This window comes from Epinephelus lanceolatus, chromosome 4, assembly GCF_041903045.1.
Source record: "Epinephelus lanceolatus isolate andai-2023 chromosome 4, ASM4190304v1, whole genome shotgun sequence".
Lineage (NCBI taxonomy): Eukaryota > Metazoa > Chordata > Actinopteri > Perciformes > Serranidae > Epinephelus > Epinephelus lanceolatus.
The window spans coordinates 39427608-39444974 of NC_135737.1; the positions used below are offsets into that span (position 1 = coordinate 39427608).

At 41.4% G+C, this 17367-nt stretch overlaps 1 protein-coding gene across 1 annotated transcript in view; it reads left to right on the forward strand.

Moving 5' to 3' along the window:
- igsf11 (immunoglobulin superfamily member 11) overlaps positions 1-17367 on the forward strand; it is a 121596-nt gene that overhangs the window by 32328 nt on the left and 71901 nt on the right. Inside the window, exon 2 of the mRNA XM_033630542.2 lies at positions 6635-6664. Within this exon, the coding sequence (XP_033486433.2) occupies positions 6635-6664 (30 nt within the window). The remainder of the gene's footprint in view (positions 1-6634; positions 6665-17367) is intronic.

Sequence of the window (17367 nt, forward strand, 5' to 3'; positions counted from 1 at the left end):
AGATAGAAGGAAAACTGTGAGCGAGGCAGAAAAGAAAAACAAGAGACATTTGTGTTTGTATATAAGTGATTATATAATCCTGTAGATTACCAAGAGTAAGTATCTATCCTTACACCAATGCAGGGCATACACTTTGATTCACTGTGACAATTTAAAAGACATTTCCCTTCTTACAGCACTTATATATTTAGCAATAAAATATTTAAACTCACATTTTCACTGCTCAAATAGGAATGTGGGCAAAAAAGGTGGCATTAGTGTTCTTGTATTAGGCCCATTTTTTGCCATTTTCCATCCATCCACCAGATGCCCTCGGACTTTCCCTCCTTTTCCCATCACCTGGCTGCCCCACCCATCTACACACCTGTTCCCACTCACTCATTTGATCTGCTCTGCAGTCACCAGAGGCATGTTCAAGCTCAAGAAATGTAGCAAAATGTCTATTTAAACAGGAACGGTGGTGCCTACGCTGCCTTTTTAATATTGCAGGGTTTGTATACCTGTCACTGCTGGTGGGTAACACCTTTGACTCACCCATCAAATGAGATAAAACATCTCAAACAAAGACAACAACAAAAGTCTGTTGCTTACCATTTTGAGGAAACACCTGGAAACCATAGCAAAACAATGCACGCCGTTTTCACATTGAACATGCCCCTGGCCGTCACTGCTCACTCCCTCACCTGCATCTCATTCTCTCGTCAGCTACTCACGATATGTACCATGCTTCACCTGTTTTCTGTAAATCTCCTATCATTTCTGGACTTAAGAGTTCCTGTCTGCCTCTTTGGATTTGTTTGCTTGTTTGGACTGCCTTCCTGGATTTGACTTGCCTCATTACTCTGTAAGCTTATGAACCTCCAGTTTTTTAAGTCTCTGAACTCTATCACTCAGCCTCTATTGTCTACAATTTGGTCCTTCCCTTGTTGCCTGTATTCACCGGCTGTGATAGTAAAAGAGGACTAAAGAGCTGGGTGAATCCACATCTTTATTTTACAGAGGGAGAGAAGGTTTGAGGTAAAAACAACAACAACAAAAAAAATGGGGAAATAATTAATTGAATATGTTTTAAGGATAATAATTTGATTTATAAGAAATCTTCTTAACTTCTACCTAACCTAAGTGCTGTCTCTTTTGTTGCTGTAACTGAGCTGCAGTTTTTCAACCTTGATTGCATGCAAACGTGTGTGCAGACATGACTGCTTCTGTTTAAGCAGCTGCTGCTGTGTGATGGCCATAGCTAAGTCTAGGATAGGGAGCCTTCATTCCACATATGTTTGGTCTGAGGGATGTTGGCAACGCCGTAATATTGAAGAAGACAGAGCTGAGCTCCATCAATGTTTCTTTTTGCTGATTGGTACTAATCAGGTAGTGAACGGTGGGTTTTTTTCTTTTTTTCTTTTATTTAGTTTTGCAGCCCATTGTCATTCTAAAATCAGCCGAGACACTTGATTACATCCCTCAGCATCTGATACCAATGCACAAGGTGCCCTTTAGCATACGTATGATACACACTGCGCTTTCAGCTAATCCCAATTGAAACCCATCTGCAGCATTATTAGACACTCAAAGCAACTGACATAGTATAAAGAGCAAGAAAGTCCACAGAGGGAGGAGGTCGGGTGGCTGGATGGGTCGAAGAACCTAAACCTAACCAAGTAGTTTTGGTTCCTAAACCTAACTCGAAGTTTATTTTTGAAAAGACATTATTTATGCATATAGTGAGCAGAAACTGACACATTCAAAACTGATATTAGAGGGTTAACTCAGAGCATCATAGAGCCACTGACCAAGCAGCCGTATTGGACAAGTTGAGGGTGAGAGCCTGTTGGTTGATTAGAGCGTTGAGGGTGAATCAAACCAGTAAAGTTGCGGCCAAAAAACAGAAACAATGAACTGAAAACAGCGCTGTAGCACTGAGGACAACAGGGGTTTGTAACTAACGAGTGACTCCTTTCACATACAGATAGTCATTTGGTCCATTGTTAATGGATAAATACTGACTACATTAGCTTTAAACACTCAATTAGCCACTATAATAACAACTTTTGTTATTTCTTGAATTAGGTCCCATCTGCTCTCAACTCTGAGCATTAATCCTCCTGACTTAGTTTTTTACTCCCCAACTTTCTTCAAAATTTATACATCTTTCCATTTATTCCCACGAACGCCTCCAGAGTCCGAGGGAAACTGCCAAGAAACTGCAAATGAGCAATTACTAACACGGGCAAACACAGAGGCAGATGTTTGAACTGAGAACAAAGACATATAGATTAACACAAACAGTGATGTCAGGCGGAGAAAGAAAGGCCAAGACAGTACACAAGAGACAATTACAGAGGATTGTGATATGTGCCCGTCAATGGGCTTTTATCGTTTTTTTTTTTTTTTTTACTTGTGGCGAGAGAGGGGGGCTACAGCTGGGGTGGCTTGGTCTCCATGGAAACTGACATTCCCTTGAAGGTGCTTGGCAGCCACCGCCAATTGTTGAGCTTGGGTAATGGTTTGAAATTCTCTGTAAAGTGCCTCAGAGGTTGAGATTAAATTCAACCTGCTCGAGGTAGACTCATGCAGTGACTAATCACACCATTTTGGAGAGTAGGAAAGACGGAGCTAAATGGCATTTAGACAGGGAAGTATATCGCCTGTTGCTCACATGTTGAATGTTTATTTTAGCTCTTTTTCTTCTTGGCTGCCAGACACTCTATAAAATATCACTTGTCATTCTTTTAGAAGGATTTCTTGCATCAATAGTCACAGAGGCAGAAATCCCTGAGGGGGACGGTGGGGTCCGGACCTCCCCTTCTGCGGAAAAACAGGGAATTGTCCTCCCCAATATATCATTTGAGGAAACTATACACTATACACTTTATAACTATACTTGTGCCAATTATATATGCAACAAGATGCATTTAGAACTAAAATATTGCATCCTCCCCCCCTCATCTGCCTCACAATGGTTTGGTCTGTGTCGGCATACACCGGCACACAGCAGCACTTGGCAGGACTGACTGTGGATCAGAGTAGAGGAAACTGAGCTTCAGTAACTACCTACTTTGCAAAAGTTCACTTAAAACAAGAGACATGTTGGGCACCTTTATTTACACCTACTTTTCAACAGAATAAAACATGTTACCAGTCGTAACCAGACAGCGTTTTGTTCTCTTCATTACGTCGTGGTTCAATCTTCTGTGTGAATGCAGCAGTCATCCAAACAGCCCAGCTGCTAAAAATCATTCAAACTCAAAGGATTTTGGACCAAATTTAGTGCAGTTTGGATTGTTACAATTTAAAGAAGTGTGTTTACGAAAGAGAATACATTCTCATACCTATTGTTTTTAATCTATTGTAAATGGTACCTGTATTTAAAATCAACGTACCTTAAACAGTTAAGTTCCAAGTGTATTTTCCTTCCATTTAAAGTCATTGCCATGGTATGATTTTGTTTATAATCTTTTAAATAAATAAAGACGGGAGTAAAAAATGACATAATTACAGCAAACACCTAAAAAAAACATCAAGTCTCTAGCAGCCTCCAGAGTGATGTGAACGTTTTTCTTTTTACACTGACAGCAAAACAAATGAATCTGCTTCTTTGGGAAAATTAAGTCCAATTAGGCATATTAGCTTTAATTCAGTTAACAGGTGTTGCCTCTCTCCTACTACTGTAAATAACCAGCATGGTGGGGCTACTGTATTGATAAGGGACGCTGTTCTAAACATTATTCAATACATTTGACCATGCAGGTTCCATTTCTGTGTGTTACAACAGTAAATTTGACTGCAACGTTGTTGGTCCCCCCAAAAATTGCTCTTGAGAAATATTTCTGTTTATTGTCCCCCCCAACAATGAAGTGGAATTTCCACCCTTAGATAGTCACTGATCGCTCTTATTTTCCTGGTAGAGGAGAGCGGAGGCATTTCCAGCCATCATTTATTAAGCCATGCGCTGCTGTTCCAACCAGGTCATTTGAGACAGGGACATTTTCTATATGTCAGATACAGTATATCAGCTGTTGAAATAACAATACGTGCTGCACTTGTTTTTCTCTTCCATTTCTGCACACCCTCCCTATTTCCCATGAGCCTTTGCACCCGGTGGCAGACCTATCTGAATGAGACTGGTCAGGCACGGCTGCTTAACAACTGAAGAAATGATTGCTCCTCTCCGTCTCGAAAGTGCAGAACACTTTAGCCGTATGTAGTGTGAAGGCCCACTGCTGATGGGCCTGTGAACATCAGCAGCTGAAAAGGATCAGCCAGGCGAAGCATCAGCCTCACACCTCTGCCCGCACCGCCAGCTCATGCTGAAAATATGGACTATTATTACTGGATGCTTTTCTTTTGAACCACTGAATGCATCGTTGAGAATCTTCAGTTGACTCGAAATCAAATTTGTAAACATGTGTTTACCCAAACAAGCACAAGGTATTTTTCTAGTGAGTTTGGCCTGCTGCTGTTAAATTTGATATTGTCACATGTGAAGGGGGTGTAATAGGAGCAAGTGCATTACCATGTATGTTTCCAAGACTACAAGCACTCAGCTCTCTACAAAATCTTATTTCCATGGGTAACATGGAACAGCAATACTGAGGCATTACTTGTGTCTAATAGGTACCATAAGGACAAATACACTGGGGTGTTTATAGTGGTGCTAAAGGAGATTTGATCCTGTGATTCAGTACATTTTATGCACATATTTTGGATGAATACCCTGGACATGAACTTGCACATGAACAGCATAGGCTTTCAAGTGTGTTTGTGTGTGCGTAGGAAGCAGATTGTAAGGCTTATTTGTATGCCACAGCAGCTCCTGTTGTTTCCAGGGCTCCTGTAGCCTGGGTGGTCAGTCTCTGTTCAGCTTGAAAGAGTCAGAGGTTTTCAGCAACAGGACACAGCTTAACTGCCTTTGTCTCCTCTCATCACGGTGCTGTGAGTGGAACTATGGTGCACAACAATGAAGCAGAGTTTTGCATGAAGTAAGAGACTGGTTGTTTGAAGTTAAAAACTATACTGAGGAATTGGTTCGTTTCCTAGTCTTGCAAATAAGCAGGTGTGGCTAAAGTGAGTCTGAGTACTGAGAAAGTAGGTACTGTTATTTAGGAAAGCAAAGAGATAGAAATACACAGCTAAGTGTATGATTTCCCCGGGAGAAGCCATGTCAGGTTGTTTCATCCAGGCAAAATGCTTTTATCATTGATGATGGCATCAAAGCACTTTGAGTGAAGGTGGAGAATTTCAGACACTCACTGTAGCTTAGCAAAATGCTACTGATCAATCCACAGTCAGCGCAGGACAGTCCCACTGAGCAGATCCTGTTATCAGGCAGCAGATGTAGCGGGCATCTGTTAGCACATGTAAAACCAACGAGACAACAGGTCTAGATCCAGCAGACATGAGCTGGTTGGTTCCAGTGCATCGGCTTCAGACAGGAAACCAATAATTGAGGGTAGAGTGCTTCGGGGAACTGGGGAGAAAATGTTCTTTTGGGTATTTTACCACTGGCTGTGTTGGTGGGGCACAGTTTGGCACTGGGAGGCGTATAAAACATTCATTCAAATTCCCAGTGAATCCATAATTTATAATGTATCAAAACGAAGATGCAAACGCATCTACAAAGTATTTTCTGTTATGTCCTCTGTGGCCGGCGAGCATTACCAAACCTCTTAGCTCGGAGCTGAAATAATTAATCATACTTTGCACCGTAACAATGTATCTAATGTGCCCTTGCAGGAATCTCTGTAACATACTTTAGTCTTTAATACCAGTAGGAAGCATTGTCTGCTGCTACCAAGCTGGTGCATTCAGCCGCGAGCAGAAGTCAAAAATGTAGATTGCAGCCAACTGTAATGACGATAGCAGTAAAGATGATATTGGCGGCCTGTCAGACGCAAGTCAATGGAGGCGCATCCAGCTGCCATCTGATGTTATTTTTCCTGGCAGAGAGAGATATTTAGCTTGGGCGCATGCACTATTGAGAAGCAGCTGATGGTGACGGAAAGATGTCCAATGTTTTTGTACAAATGCTCACAAGAAGTGATGATGCAAAAATTTGGTGCCACTTTGCAATCCGAGTATGATTGAATGTATAGGTGAGTGTGTCTGCCTGTGTTACAGTACGTGTGTGCACATGTGATGTATTTAGCACATGTGAATGTTGACTTTTTTTAGGTGGATATGCACCCATGCACAATAATTACTTTATACTCAGTGCCAGGGAAGGATTTAATTAACTATCCCCTGACAGGGTAGATAATTAGTCAATAACACACACGCACACTCACACACACTGACTCTCTTTCAAACACACATAGAATGAGTCAATATGTTTGTCATGCTAACACTAGTGCTGAGACTAGAATGTACTGACAATTACTTGCTGTTGCAGGAACATAAAGTACAAGTCTTGAGTGACACGGCTCAATAGGCAATTATAGAGGAGTATTGAGGAAAGCTGCAGACAGGAACTGAGCATGGTGTGGGTTCTGTCTGCCTACAGAGAGAAGCTAATGTTGTTGATTTTTGTTTAAATTGCTTCACCAGTGCGGCAGCGCACTCTATGATCTGCTCAGCCTCGCTTATGCTCACTCAGAACACAACAGTAATTATGTTTTCTTCTTTTTTTTCTGTGCAGGTTCAAGGTTTGATCTACAAACAGGGAAAGGTAAAAAAAAAAAGTCTTTAATTTACTTCCAAATCTCTTCCTCTACTCTCTTTTTCTCTGCATACCGAGGGAGCCGGGATGATTGGCAGGCATTAGACTGTATCTGCAATTATGTGTGCTCAGGTTGTGTGTGGATGGATATAGAAGCATTACTTGGGAGATTTGTGGACCAGTTTGGCATTGTTTACACTGCATGCTCGCACACACAGATAACAGTTAGCACAGACTGTTATCCTAATCATGTTGAACATAAAATGTGGATTAGGGATGCCTTATGGTATCAGTCATAGTCACACACAAACACACATTGAAATACTCCAGCACACATGCACCTGCTGCAAAAAAGAATGCAACTAGTATGTGTTAATGTCCCACATTAGGTGTCGACACAAATGCCATCTGAGAGATGGTAATGCTTCCTTAGGTACTTTTTTTGTCGATATACAATAAGTGTCTTAAAAGGTCCCATGCTGTGTGTGTGTGTTTTTGCACGGACTGTGTGTTTAGCTAATGACTCGACATGATGTCGCTCCCAACTGATTTTACTAAAAGAAAAACAAGAGAATAGAACATCAGCATTTTATCTGTCCTGAGATTTGACAAAGTATTAAATATGTTGTTTAGGATGACGATTATAGCCGTTTGGGGTTTTGCAATCTAGGCAGCATTTGCTTATGCCGATGGTGGACCTACAGCTCTTTTTGGTCTATTTCTGGCAGATGGGAGTCTGTAACGGTTTATGTGTGCGGCCTTCCCTCTGTAGATCCCAGAGTATTTTAGTCCAGAATAATCCCCACCATCTGCTGTCTCCTCTACTACGTTTTAGTGTTCAGTATCCCTCCCTCTATCTGTCACTCTAGTTTGTTTCCTATTGCATTTCATCTCCTTGTTTTCTTTGTATTTTTACAGTGATTCCTGGCAGCTGCATTTTTTTTTTTATTGCGATGCCTCTCTTCCTCTCCCATTCAGGGTCTCAATCTCCATCACCTTCCTTCTTCTTCCTTCAATCCCAATCTCACCACTCCTTTTTTCTCGGGTCTTTCTTCTCCTTGTCTCCTGTCCACTTTTCCATGAGCTCTTCTTCCTCTTCTTTATTTTTTGCTTTTTGTTTGTCCTTGCTTTAAATGTCTGGACTCCTTGAGTGTCTCCTCAGTGTTCTGTCTTTATCCCTCTCGCTGTCCACACATATACACGCCCACGCCAGCCACTCTCCACAGGCTGTCAAATCCTAATCTGGGCTTCATGAGCACAGACTATACCCTCTGGTTTCTAATTTGAAAGTCCTAAAAATCCACTTTACTAGAAATGTATGGAGATACATTTTTATGTGCATTTTCCAGCAAAACGTCTCCTCAGGAACTGGTTTCTGCAGCTATATGTAAATCCATCACTGAGTTTTTGTGTTAAATCCTTTCTAAATTCTTAGTATCTTCTAGCTCATTTTAAACAAATTGTTAACTGAATTGGGTTGCCCCATTCAAAGTTAAGGAATGTCTTGGCTAGTAATGTGTAAATCCATTGCTCGAAAACATCTGTAGCACAGCCAATCAAAAGCAATCAACTAAGCTAGGGAAGTGTCACTGTGTTACAGTGAGCCAGGGTGTTTAGAAAATCCAGATGATGTGATTTCCAATACCGTCAAAAATAAAGCTTCTCCATTCCCTAATAAATGATACGGAGATGCTGTATTGAGATGACGTAGTGCACAGCACATGCCACCAGAGGTCAGTCTCTGCTGGTGGAACAAACAGCTAAGCTAAGAAAGACAGTGACTGTGAGTGGTGGGGATAATGTTAAAGGAATGCTAAAAAAGAAAAATGTCTCTGCTCCTGTTTTGGAGTATTTCCACATAAAACTTGCATTTGACATATTCCAACTACAAAAGCAGTTTATTTGCCTGGATTTTATTCAACACATCATCTTCATTTAGCATGCTGATGTGCCACGGCAACAAGTGTCATCAGGTCCTCCAGCAAGAATGGTGCTTATTTCCTATCCGTTTGTTATTCTGTAGGCCTTAAGTTTTTAAACTTTGCAAGACTTGTCTAAGTAGGTTAATTGCATATTGAAAACACAGCACTGTCTAGACAATGACTACAGTTGCATACATGCTACAATTGTTTTTCAGGGCTTTTTGCCTTTAATGGACAGACAGGGTGAAATGGGGGAGAGGGAGAGAGTGGGGGGATGACATGCAGAAAGGGTCGCAAGCCAGAGTTGAACCTGCGACCGCTGCGGCGGTGATGAAGCGCCTTTGTATATGGGGTGCCGGCACTATCCACTACGCTACTGGTGTCCCGCTACAATGATTCTATCACAACATGTTGTCATCCTAACTTGTCAAATATCGGCACTTTGTCAGTGGACCTCTATGTCGAAATATGATACGCAAGGAACCCTCATGGATGGCGTATCAGTGTATGTTTGTTACATGCATTGCATTTTTTCCAAAAACAATTCTATTTTTACAGGAACTGTACAATTTCTTCTCGTTAAATGCACGCAGTCTTTTTCAAATTACAATAAAAATGCGGAAAATGCTTCATTTTTAGGTTTGTTTCCTTAAGTTTAGCCAGCAGAGCACCATGATTAGGTTTAGAAAAAACAAACAAACAAAAAAAAACCCACCATGGTTTGGCTTAAAAATCTTTTTATAGTACGGTTGTTGCTGGCGGCGTTCCAACTGATGCTGCCCGGTGGGTTTCATACTGACACCAATGGTGCCTTTGTGTGTCCATGTCTGATGCCAACTTCCACTGACAAAGCGCCAGTATTTGGCAAGTTGGATTTTTGCCTGCTGCCTCTGAAACTGATGCGCGTGGTTAAAAGGATACCACTGTGAAAGGTGCCTCTGTGCATCTGTATCTGATGCCGATCGCTGATAAAGCGGCAGTATTTGCAGTATTTGTCTATCACCAGGAGCCCAGCTTAGATGTTTTTTTTTTTTAACACAAATACTATCATACACCATACACCCTGGTTAAATCTCACGAAGGTATGGACTCTCCAAGCCTACCTGAAAGTAGTGTAAACATTAAGTAACAAATCTATGTATGTAAGAACTCATTTGTGTGGTTTAACCTGTTTTTATTTAGTAATGTGTAAATCTTAAAATCTTATCTCATAACTTGGCTAATTTTGAAATCACTAACAGCTGGTGCAACTGGCTCCAGGAGAGCCAGAAACAGCTACCAACACATTTGTGCTGGCCATGCTGCTGACAAAATGTAGAACATCTTACACTGTTACAGGCTGCCAGCTCATTCACACAGCCTCACAATACCTTGGAAAGGATTTAGCAGCAGTTTATAACAGAGGATAACTATTAAACAGGGACCTGTTTATCAGAGACAATGTTCCTCAGCCAGGTTCATATTGCTGAAGTGTCATTGAGCACTTCACCACCATACCTGAGAAATCAAACACATATTGTACAGTTATTTTAAGATCTGAATCTGTTTGAGTTTAATATGGAAAATATAAGAGCTTGACAGATTGGCAGTAGTTTAGAGGTTGCACCAAAGGGCTTGTAATTGAAATCACAACTGTAAAAAAAAAAAAAATCTTAAATATGGATGGCTCTCATCTTCCTCTGCAAGTACCACCAAGGTGCCCTGGGAAAGACACTTGACTCTCAGCTGCTCTGCTGCAGTTGTTCTCCAGCAAAATCTTACATGACTTCCCTGAATTGTGTACAGCTGTATCCCTCATTTCCTCTGCCTTTCTCTCCCACACTGATGCTCTAAGTGAGGCTAAGCTCTCTGTCAAATTAATACAACTGAGAACATGACAACACTTCACTTAGCACAGGGATACATGCATTTATGACATTGATGATCTCCATAAAGAGACATTGAGTGTCCCATAATGTGAAGGGCAGAGTACAAGGTTTATTCTCCTTGATATATTCCCATGTGCTATGTGTGTCCCTGAGTGGCTCGCAGTAACAGCGATGACAACATTAGCAAGCAAAACACAGACAGGTATGTCATCAGCACCTTGGTGACATGGTTGTCAGCCATGTACAGCACATCTCTGTGCCCACGCACAGCTGGATTAACAATGACTGAATGGATTAGTGAGTGAGTGTGTAGTGTGTGTTTGTGTAAAAGCGAGGGAGTCAGAGACAGAATGATAAAACACGGTGGTGACTCCTGTGTCAAGTGGGTATTTGATAAAGCCGGATACCTTAAACAGATACCGATAATACCCCGAGATCATCATATTTTGGCTTGACTGCTAATGACATCACAAAAACCATGCACTCCACATGTACATGTGAGTACACACACACACACACACACACACACACACACACACACACACACACACACACACACATACACCCACAGCACTGAGCAGATCATATCCTCGTCATCTGACCCAAATCCATTAGCACTGGGAGTCACAACCTCATCCACCCTTACTTCTCCCTCAATTTCCTCCTCTTCCGCTTCCTCCTCTCTCATTCTTCCCCCTGACATAAGGTCCAATGTGGGACATTTCCTCCGTGAGTTCATCTGCAATGACATGAACAGAGACAGTTGAACAGTGAGATTAGGGATGTTGGTGTTCACTGCCCTGTGGGCACTTATGTTGCAGCTTTTTAAGTGGCAGCCAAAGAGCCAGCCTCTCTTTATGCCACTCAGAATGACAAATGAATAAGTTCTCACCATTTTGCAGTCCTCTGTGAGCAGACAGGGACATAAGAGCAGATAAAGATAACTTTGGCCACAGCTAGAGCTGATATAGACATCATCTTGAATTAAACTGTCTGCATCTTGACGCATAAAGCTATAGTTGTCCTCTGAGGTAATTTCCTTGGTTTGATTTAGTGGTAATGATGACCGTCCTTGAAATATTCTATTTGTCTTGTAGTTGTTTAAAGGACACCAAACTCTCTGTGTGTGCATGTGTGTGTGTATGACAGTAGTATGATTGCCAGCTGAACCATATATACTAAAACTGCATGCGTCTCTGCTCCTGTAAATTGCTTTGGATTGCTCTTAATAGCTGCTTCTGCCATTTCCCTGTGAGTCCAATATTAAAACCAGCCATGATGTCATTCTTCTGCTGCTCTTTTATCCTCACTGCTGCAATGTGTGTCTTGGTTTACTCGTATTTGAACATCACATAGCACTCTAAGAACGTCAGAAATGAATATAAGGCATGCAATCTGCTTGACGATTCAAAACGCTCCTAATTGAAATGCTGAAAAGACAGCTCTGGCTAATCAGCTTAGAGATGTAGTCCGCAGTTGACGGATAATAAAGAGGATCTTAGCGCTGAAGAGTCTATTACCACCCCTGTAATGAGAGTTCACATAATATGATCTGAGGACAATGGGGGGATAGAGAAGTTAGGAGGGAGAGGGTGGCAGGCATGGAGGAGTAGAGAGCTGCGGGAGGTTTGGAGAAATGGATCCCATTGTTAAAAAAGAAACATCACATCAAAGGGTTTGAACACCTACCGCAGCAGTAGGTGTTTGTAAAGGTGAGGTTTTAGTGGAGATTTAAAGGATGTGAAGAATGTAACCAGGTGAACTGATACAGGATATAAGACTGAGTGTGAAAACACAAGATAAATGGTAAGAAATGCATTGCACGCCTGAGCCACATCATGAAAGTAAGTCAAGTAAATCCTTGAAGTGAATTGTAAAATCTACTGGAATTCAGCACAGGATACTGCATTGGAGCAACACCAGGTAAAATAGGCTGTTTATCAGAGCCTTGCAGATTGTCTCATATGACATCTGTTATCAAAACAACTGATATGATGGTTTTCTTATCTACCAGGTCTATAGGTACAGTTAAGTTTAGACAGCGAGAAATATTTTAAGAGATTAGGCTGAAAATGGGGTCTCCAGTGTATGCATCCTCCCTTAAAGTCTTTGAACAATATCACACTACTTTTGGCTGAGATCTGGTACGTACGTACTGTCCAATCATAGGTAGAAGGGAAAATACCTTCTACCTATGATTGGACAGTACGTTAATCTAGAGGAGGAAAAGTGGATCTATTCAATGTGCTTTCAAAGATATTTAAAGAATAAAAAAGACACTAAATGAGTTCCATTTCATTTTCTACAGTCCTTTCTGTTATGAATTCAACTATGATTTGATTAGTAAGATGACAATAGATACCCTTTTGTAAATACTGAAGGCGCCCAAAGACTGAGATATCTGTTTGCATATGAAGATATTAGCCAGCCATATGGAGAAAGTCGGGAGAAGAGGGAAAAGCTCATTATTGAGATAATCTGAAAATATTTGGTAGTTCCTCATGTGAATAATTAATTTGGGATATCGTTTGTTTATTATGTTGTTTGCGTTTTTTCTTTTTCCTTTACACGTTTTTGTGCAAGATCGAAAAATGTATAAAGAATTATGGTGTCTTGTGATCCCATGTGGGATGGGCCAAATGTTTGGCATGACAGAAAAATGGAAAAATAACTCAAACAACAGCAACAAAAAAAAAAAAAGATAAATTTAGGGCTGACAAATGATTTTAGAAAATCGAATTAATTACATGCTCTGTGATTAATTAATCTAAATTAATTGCATACATAACTTTTTCTGTGAAAGTATTTAAAAGATTTCAATTCAAAGCTGCTGGATTTTGGACGCAATTGTCCCCCTGTCCTCCACCACCGAAACTGGCCTGCAGTCCACTGCAATCCATTTTGCAACGGAGTTAGTTGGTTACAGGTAGACTTACTCAGTCTGAGCGCCTGCCCGGCTGTAGGATGACGACTCTGGCTGCTATCGCTACCATCAGAGGCTGTGCTAGCTCGGACCTCAAGGTTCACTGCTAAATGCTTTGTGTTGAAGTGACATTTCAGGCTTGAAGTACGACCATGGTATTAAAATTCCTTACTGCAGAAACTGCAGAGCGGGGCCAAGCAGCCTCCATCAGGTGACAATGCCACTTTTGCCTTCAGTGATGCACCGGGTAAAAGGGCACTACGGAACATGATTAATCAGCGTTATTTTTTTGTGTGATTAATTAATCAAAATTTACGCATTATTTTGACAGCCCTAAATAAAATAAACAAAAACACTTATACTACACAGTTTTGCCAAAGATGATTCTTGAAAGGCTTCAACACGGCAGAAGATGACAGCCCCAGTTTGGCCTCCCATTACCATGTACATTATGACTAATGAAAACTACTGTTCCATACCTACTTATCCACCTACCTGCCCCACCTATTGATAGGACAATCTCACAAGTACAGGCTCCTCTAAAAGTAACAGTTTCTAAGTGCTGACTACTTTGTTTCCTGCAGTAAACCCCTCAGAGAGGCTGCTTTGAGGAGTAGAACACCGCACTTTGTTTCTGACATGATGTATCTTGGGAAATCGTTGCTGCAGTGAGTACAGTTAACATCACTGTGCATCACCTCGCACTGATGGCTCCGGTGGAAGGATGAAATGCCACAGGACGACGCTCTCCCGACTGTCTGTCACTCATATCTCTCTCACTTTCACTCCCTCTCATACTCTTTCTGACCTGCCAACCTCGCCTTTCCACACACACATACACACACAAAGTTTCCAAAGCCTCTGATTATGAGACGGACAGAGGTCAGGGCTGTGCAGTATGAGTGAAATGACACAGGACACACTAGCACCTTTCCAAGCAGCTCACTACTCTGCTAAAAGAGGGTGACCACCAGCGTGACATAAAATCTTACCTTAAAGCAACCCTCACTCATCTTACCTCATTATAAAGTTCATTAGGCAATTCTGTTGAAGGTATTTTATGCTATCCTAATCCTATTAAAGTTGAAAGTTGAAACAAACACCTCTAGGAATTAACAGTGCATGCCACAGTTATTGAAGGGTCTCAGTGTGATCAGATGTCCAATTTTAATTAACCTGTCCTTGCCGTGACTGTCCTCATAGTTGGCACCACACAGGGGTTCCTCATGACTTTCCTTACACACACTACTTTAGACATCTTATCTGTCTTTTATAATCTGAAATATGACACAGTATTTTTTCTACATACAGGAAAATTAAAATCTATGCAATAATCTGAATGTAGGCACAGGTAGTATGCTTACATTTTGGTAAATACACTATTCATTTTATTGCAGATTTAGAGCATAATATTCATATCACTTTCATGTTTATTTGCTCAATATGAAGCTACAGCCAGCAGCCAGTTAGCTTATCTTAGCATAAAAACTGGAAGCAAGGGGAGACAGCTAGCCTGGCTCTGCCCAAAGGTAACAAAATTCCCCAGGCTGACAACACCTCTTAAGCTCACTAATTAACCTCTTTTGTGTCATTTGAGTAAAAATGAGAAGTTGTGGTCTTACGGGTTTGATGTGCAGGACTATTTCTTTGCCGAGAACAGTGCCTTCATGGAATCTCCGCAGGTTATCCCCTATAAGACCACAACTTTGTGTTTTTACACTTTGTTTTTAAGAAATAAGATACAGCATTACCAATACCCCAACAAAGTTTCTCTAGTTCTTGAACCATACGGTTCAGGACTCTTTGACCCTTGGTGCTATCTGGTGAACCAGCCTGCATTTCCACCAGTTTTAAGTGGAACCATTATAATCAAGGATGTGCAATCAAGCACAACAGAAATAAAAAATTGAAGCAAACTCATGGAAAACATTGATTACCTGAAAACTTTTGTTCTCATAGTACAGATATTTGTTTTCCCCCAAAAAACAAGCATGGATCAACTACTAATTAAACTATCCTGTAGTTTTTTTCTGCCAATTCTCACTTGACTCCTCCACTGTTGCCTTCTCCATCCTCTCTTTCCAGCTTGTAAATAATGACACGCCCACTGATGTTGTCACTGTTCACAATTCAGGTCAAGAAATACCTGCTATTTTTTGGTTCAAGCTGAGAACCCACTTTTATGGTTCTGAATCAATTTATTTTTGGTTGAAGTGCTCTGAATGGTTTCAACATTAGGTGCAGGAACTGGAACCAAACCAGTACCGATGTTGGTGGAAAAAGGGTATCAGTGAATTTTAGAGGTGCTACCAGGCAGATTTTGTCACCCTTGGTCCGAGCCAAACAAGCTGTTTCCCTCTATCTCCAGTTTTTAAGCCAACTGGCTGCTGATGGTAGCTTCATATTTATCCCATAGAGATGAGAGTGAAATAGGAGTGGTATAATTTTTCACTTACTGTAAGTAGGCACGCCACAGAATCTCACTCTATGAGCCTGTTTTTACCTGGTGTTGGCACGTGTTTTGTGAGCTGTCCACAAGTGGACAGCTGAGACACATCTCCAGCTGACCACTTGTGTTCAGATTTCGTTACTGCCTACTGCACTTACTCTAGAAGGTCAAAGAGCCCTGCACATGGTTATTATGTCCACACTTGCTAGCTGCTTGCTTGCATGCTTGCTAGTCACCTAAGTGATTGTGTTGGTCCAGTCGGAGATATGGCTGTCAGCAGAGTCCAACATGTCTCCTTCCACAGGGCAAAACGACGGATGGTTGGCAATGCTTGGCAACCACCTTGTCCTGCAATGTTGACGTAGTCCTAGTGGAGGAAGCATCAAGATGCATTAGCATTTCCATCACAAAAAATATGTGGTCAAATGTGTCTCAGATCACCTTAGCAAGTGGTTTGAGTGATCGGATTACAATGGGTCTCGGTGATTGTTTACATTTGTGTTTAATGCTGTTGACTTGTGATTAGATAACTCAAAATGCACCAAGGAATAAAAAGACTCTAAATTATTTTCATCAGTCTCATCCTATTCTCTCATGATGTGCCAAGAATATAATATATGTTAGCTCTCTCTGTTCTGCCTTCCAGTCAGGGATAGGACTACTTTCTCTGTACATGTGTAAGGTGGGCAGATGCCAGCCACAGGAACGGAAGAAAAAGGGCACAGCTAAAGTCCCATTGCTCGTTACCGTCAGCAACGCTATCATTAATCATCACACCTTCAAGTATCTGAAACCTGCAGGATATAAGCAGTGAGCTGGGTTCAGAGGGTAGCTGCAATTTGGTATGCACTTACCATTATAAAGGCCCCGACAAAGCGATTACAGCCGTGTTTGTTTTCAGTGGTCAGAGACTGTGGTGCTACTGTCTTACTGTCTGTTGAAACCTCATTGTTTAACCCATATTGTCCCAGTTGCACATACATATTTGTGTATAAGCTACAGTCACGTTCTCACAAAAACACGTTAAAATGAGATCTGGATCATTTTGGTGTAATGAGGATGTGTTCCAGGGTGTTCCACTTTCACACAGAGATCGCTTTTGAGCTCCAAACCTGAGGTGTGTTTTTGTGGGTAAGGGTGAGGTCAGGCCCCGAGGCTCAGGCAGTGGTTAGTGTCAGGCGGCTAATTTAGAAAGTGTTGTGTCAGTAGTAATAGGAGCTGAGAGGAAACTCCTGATACATATCACATACACACACACACACACACACACACACACAAAGACTGCTTTCCTATCAGGCTTACTAACTAGTGACACTACACACTTGACCCATATGCCTCAATGAAACAAGTATTCCTTGTAAGTAAATGAAGGGGAAGTTGTGCGTAGAGGGAAAGGAGAGTAAGAGTGCTCTATAAGGACAGACAACAGATGGGGAGGAAATATGGTGAGTTCGGAGAGGTGGGGCTGGAAGAGGAGAGTTAAAAGTTTGTCTGTGATTGACAGAGAGAGGAACGCAAGGAGTGAAAGAGAAGGGGGAGGAGGGGAGGAA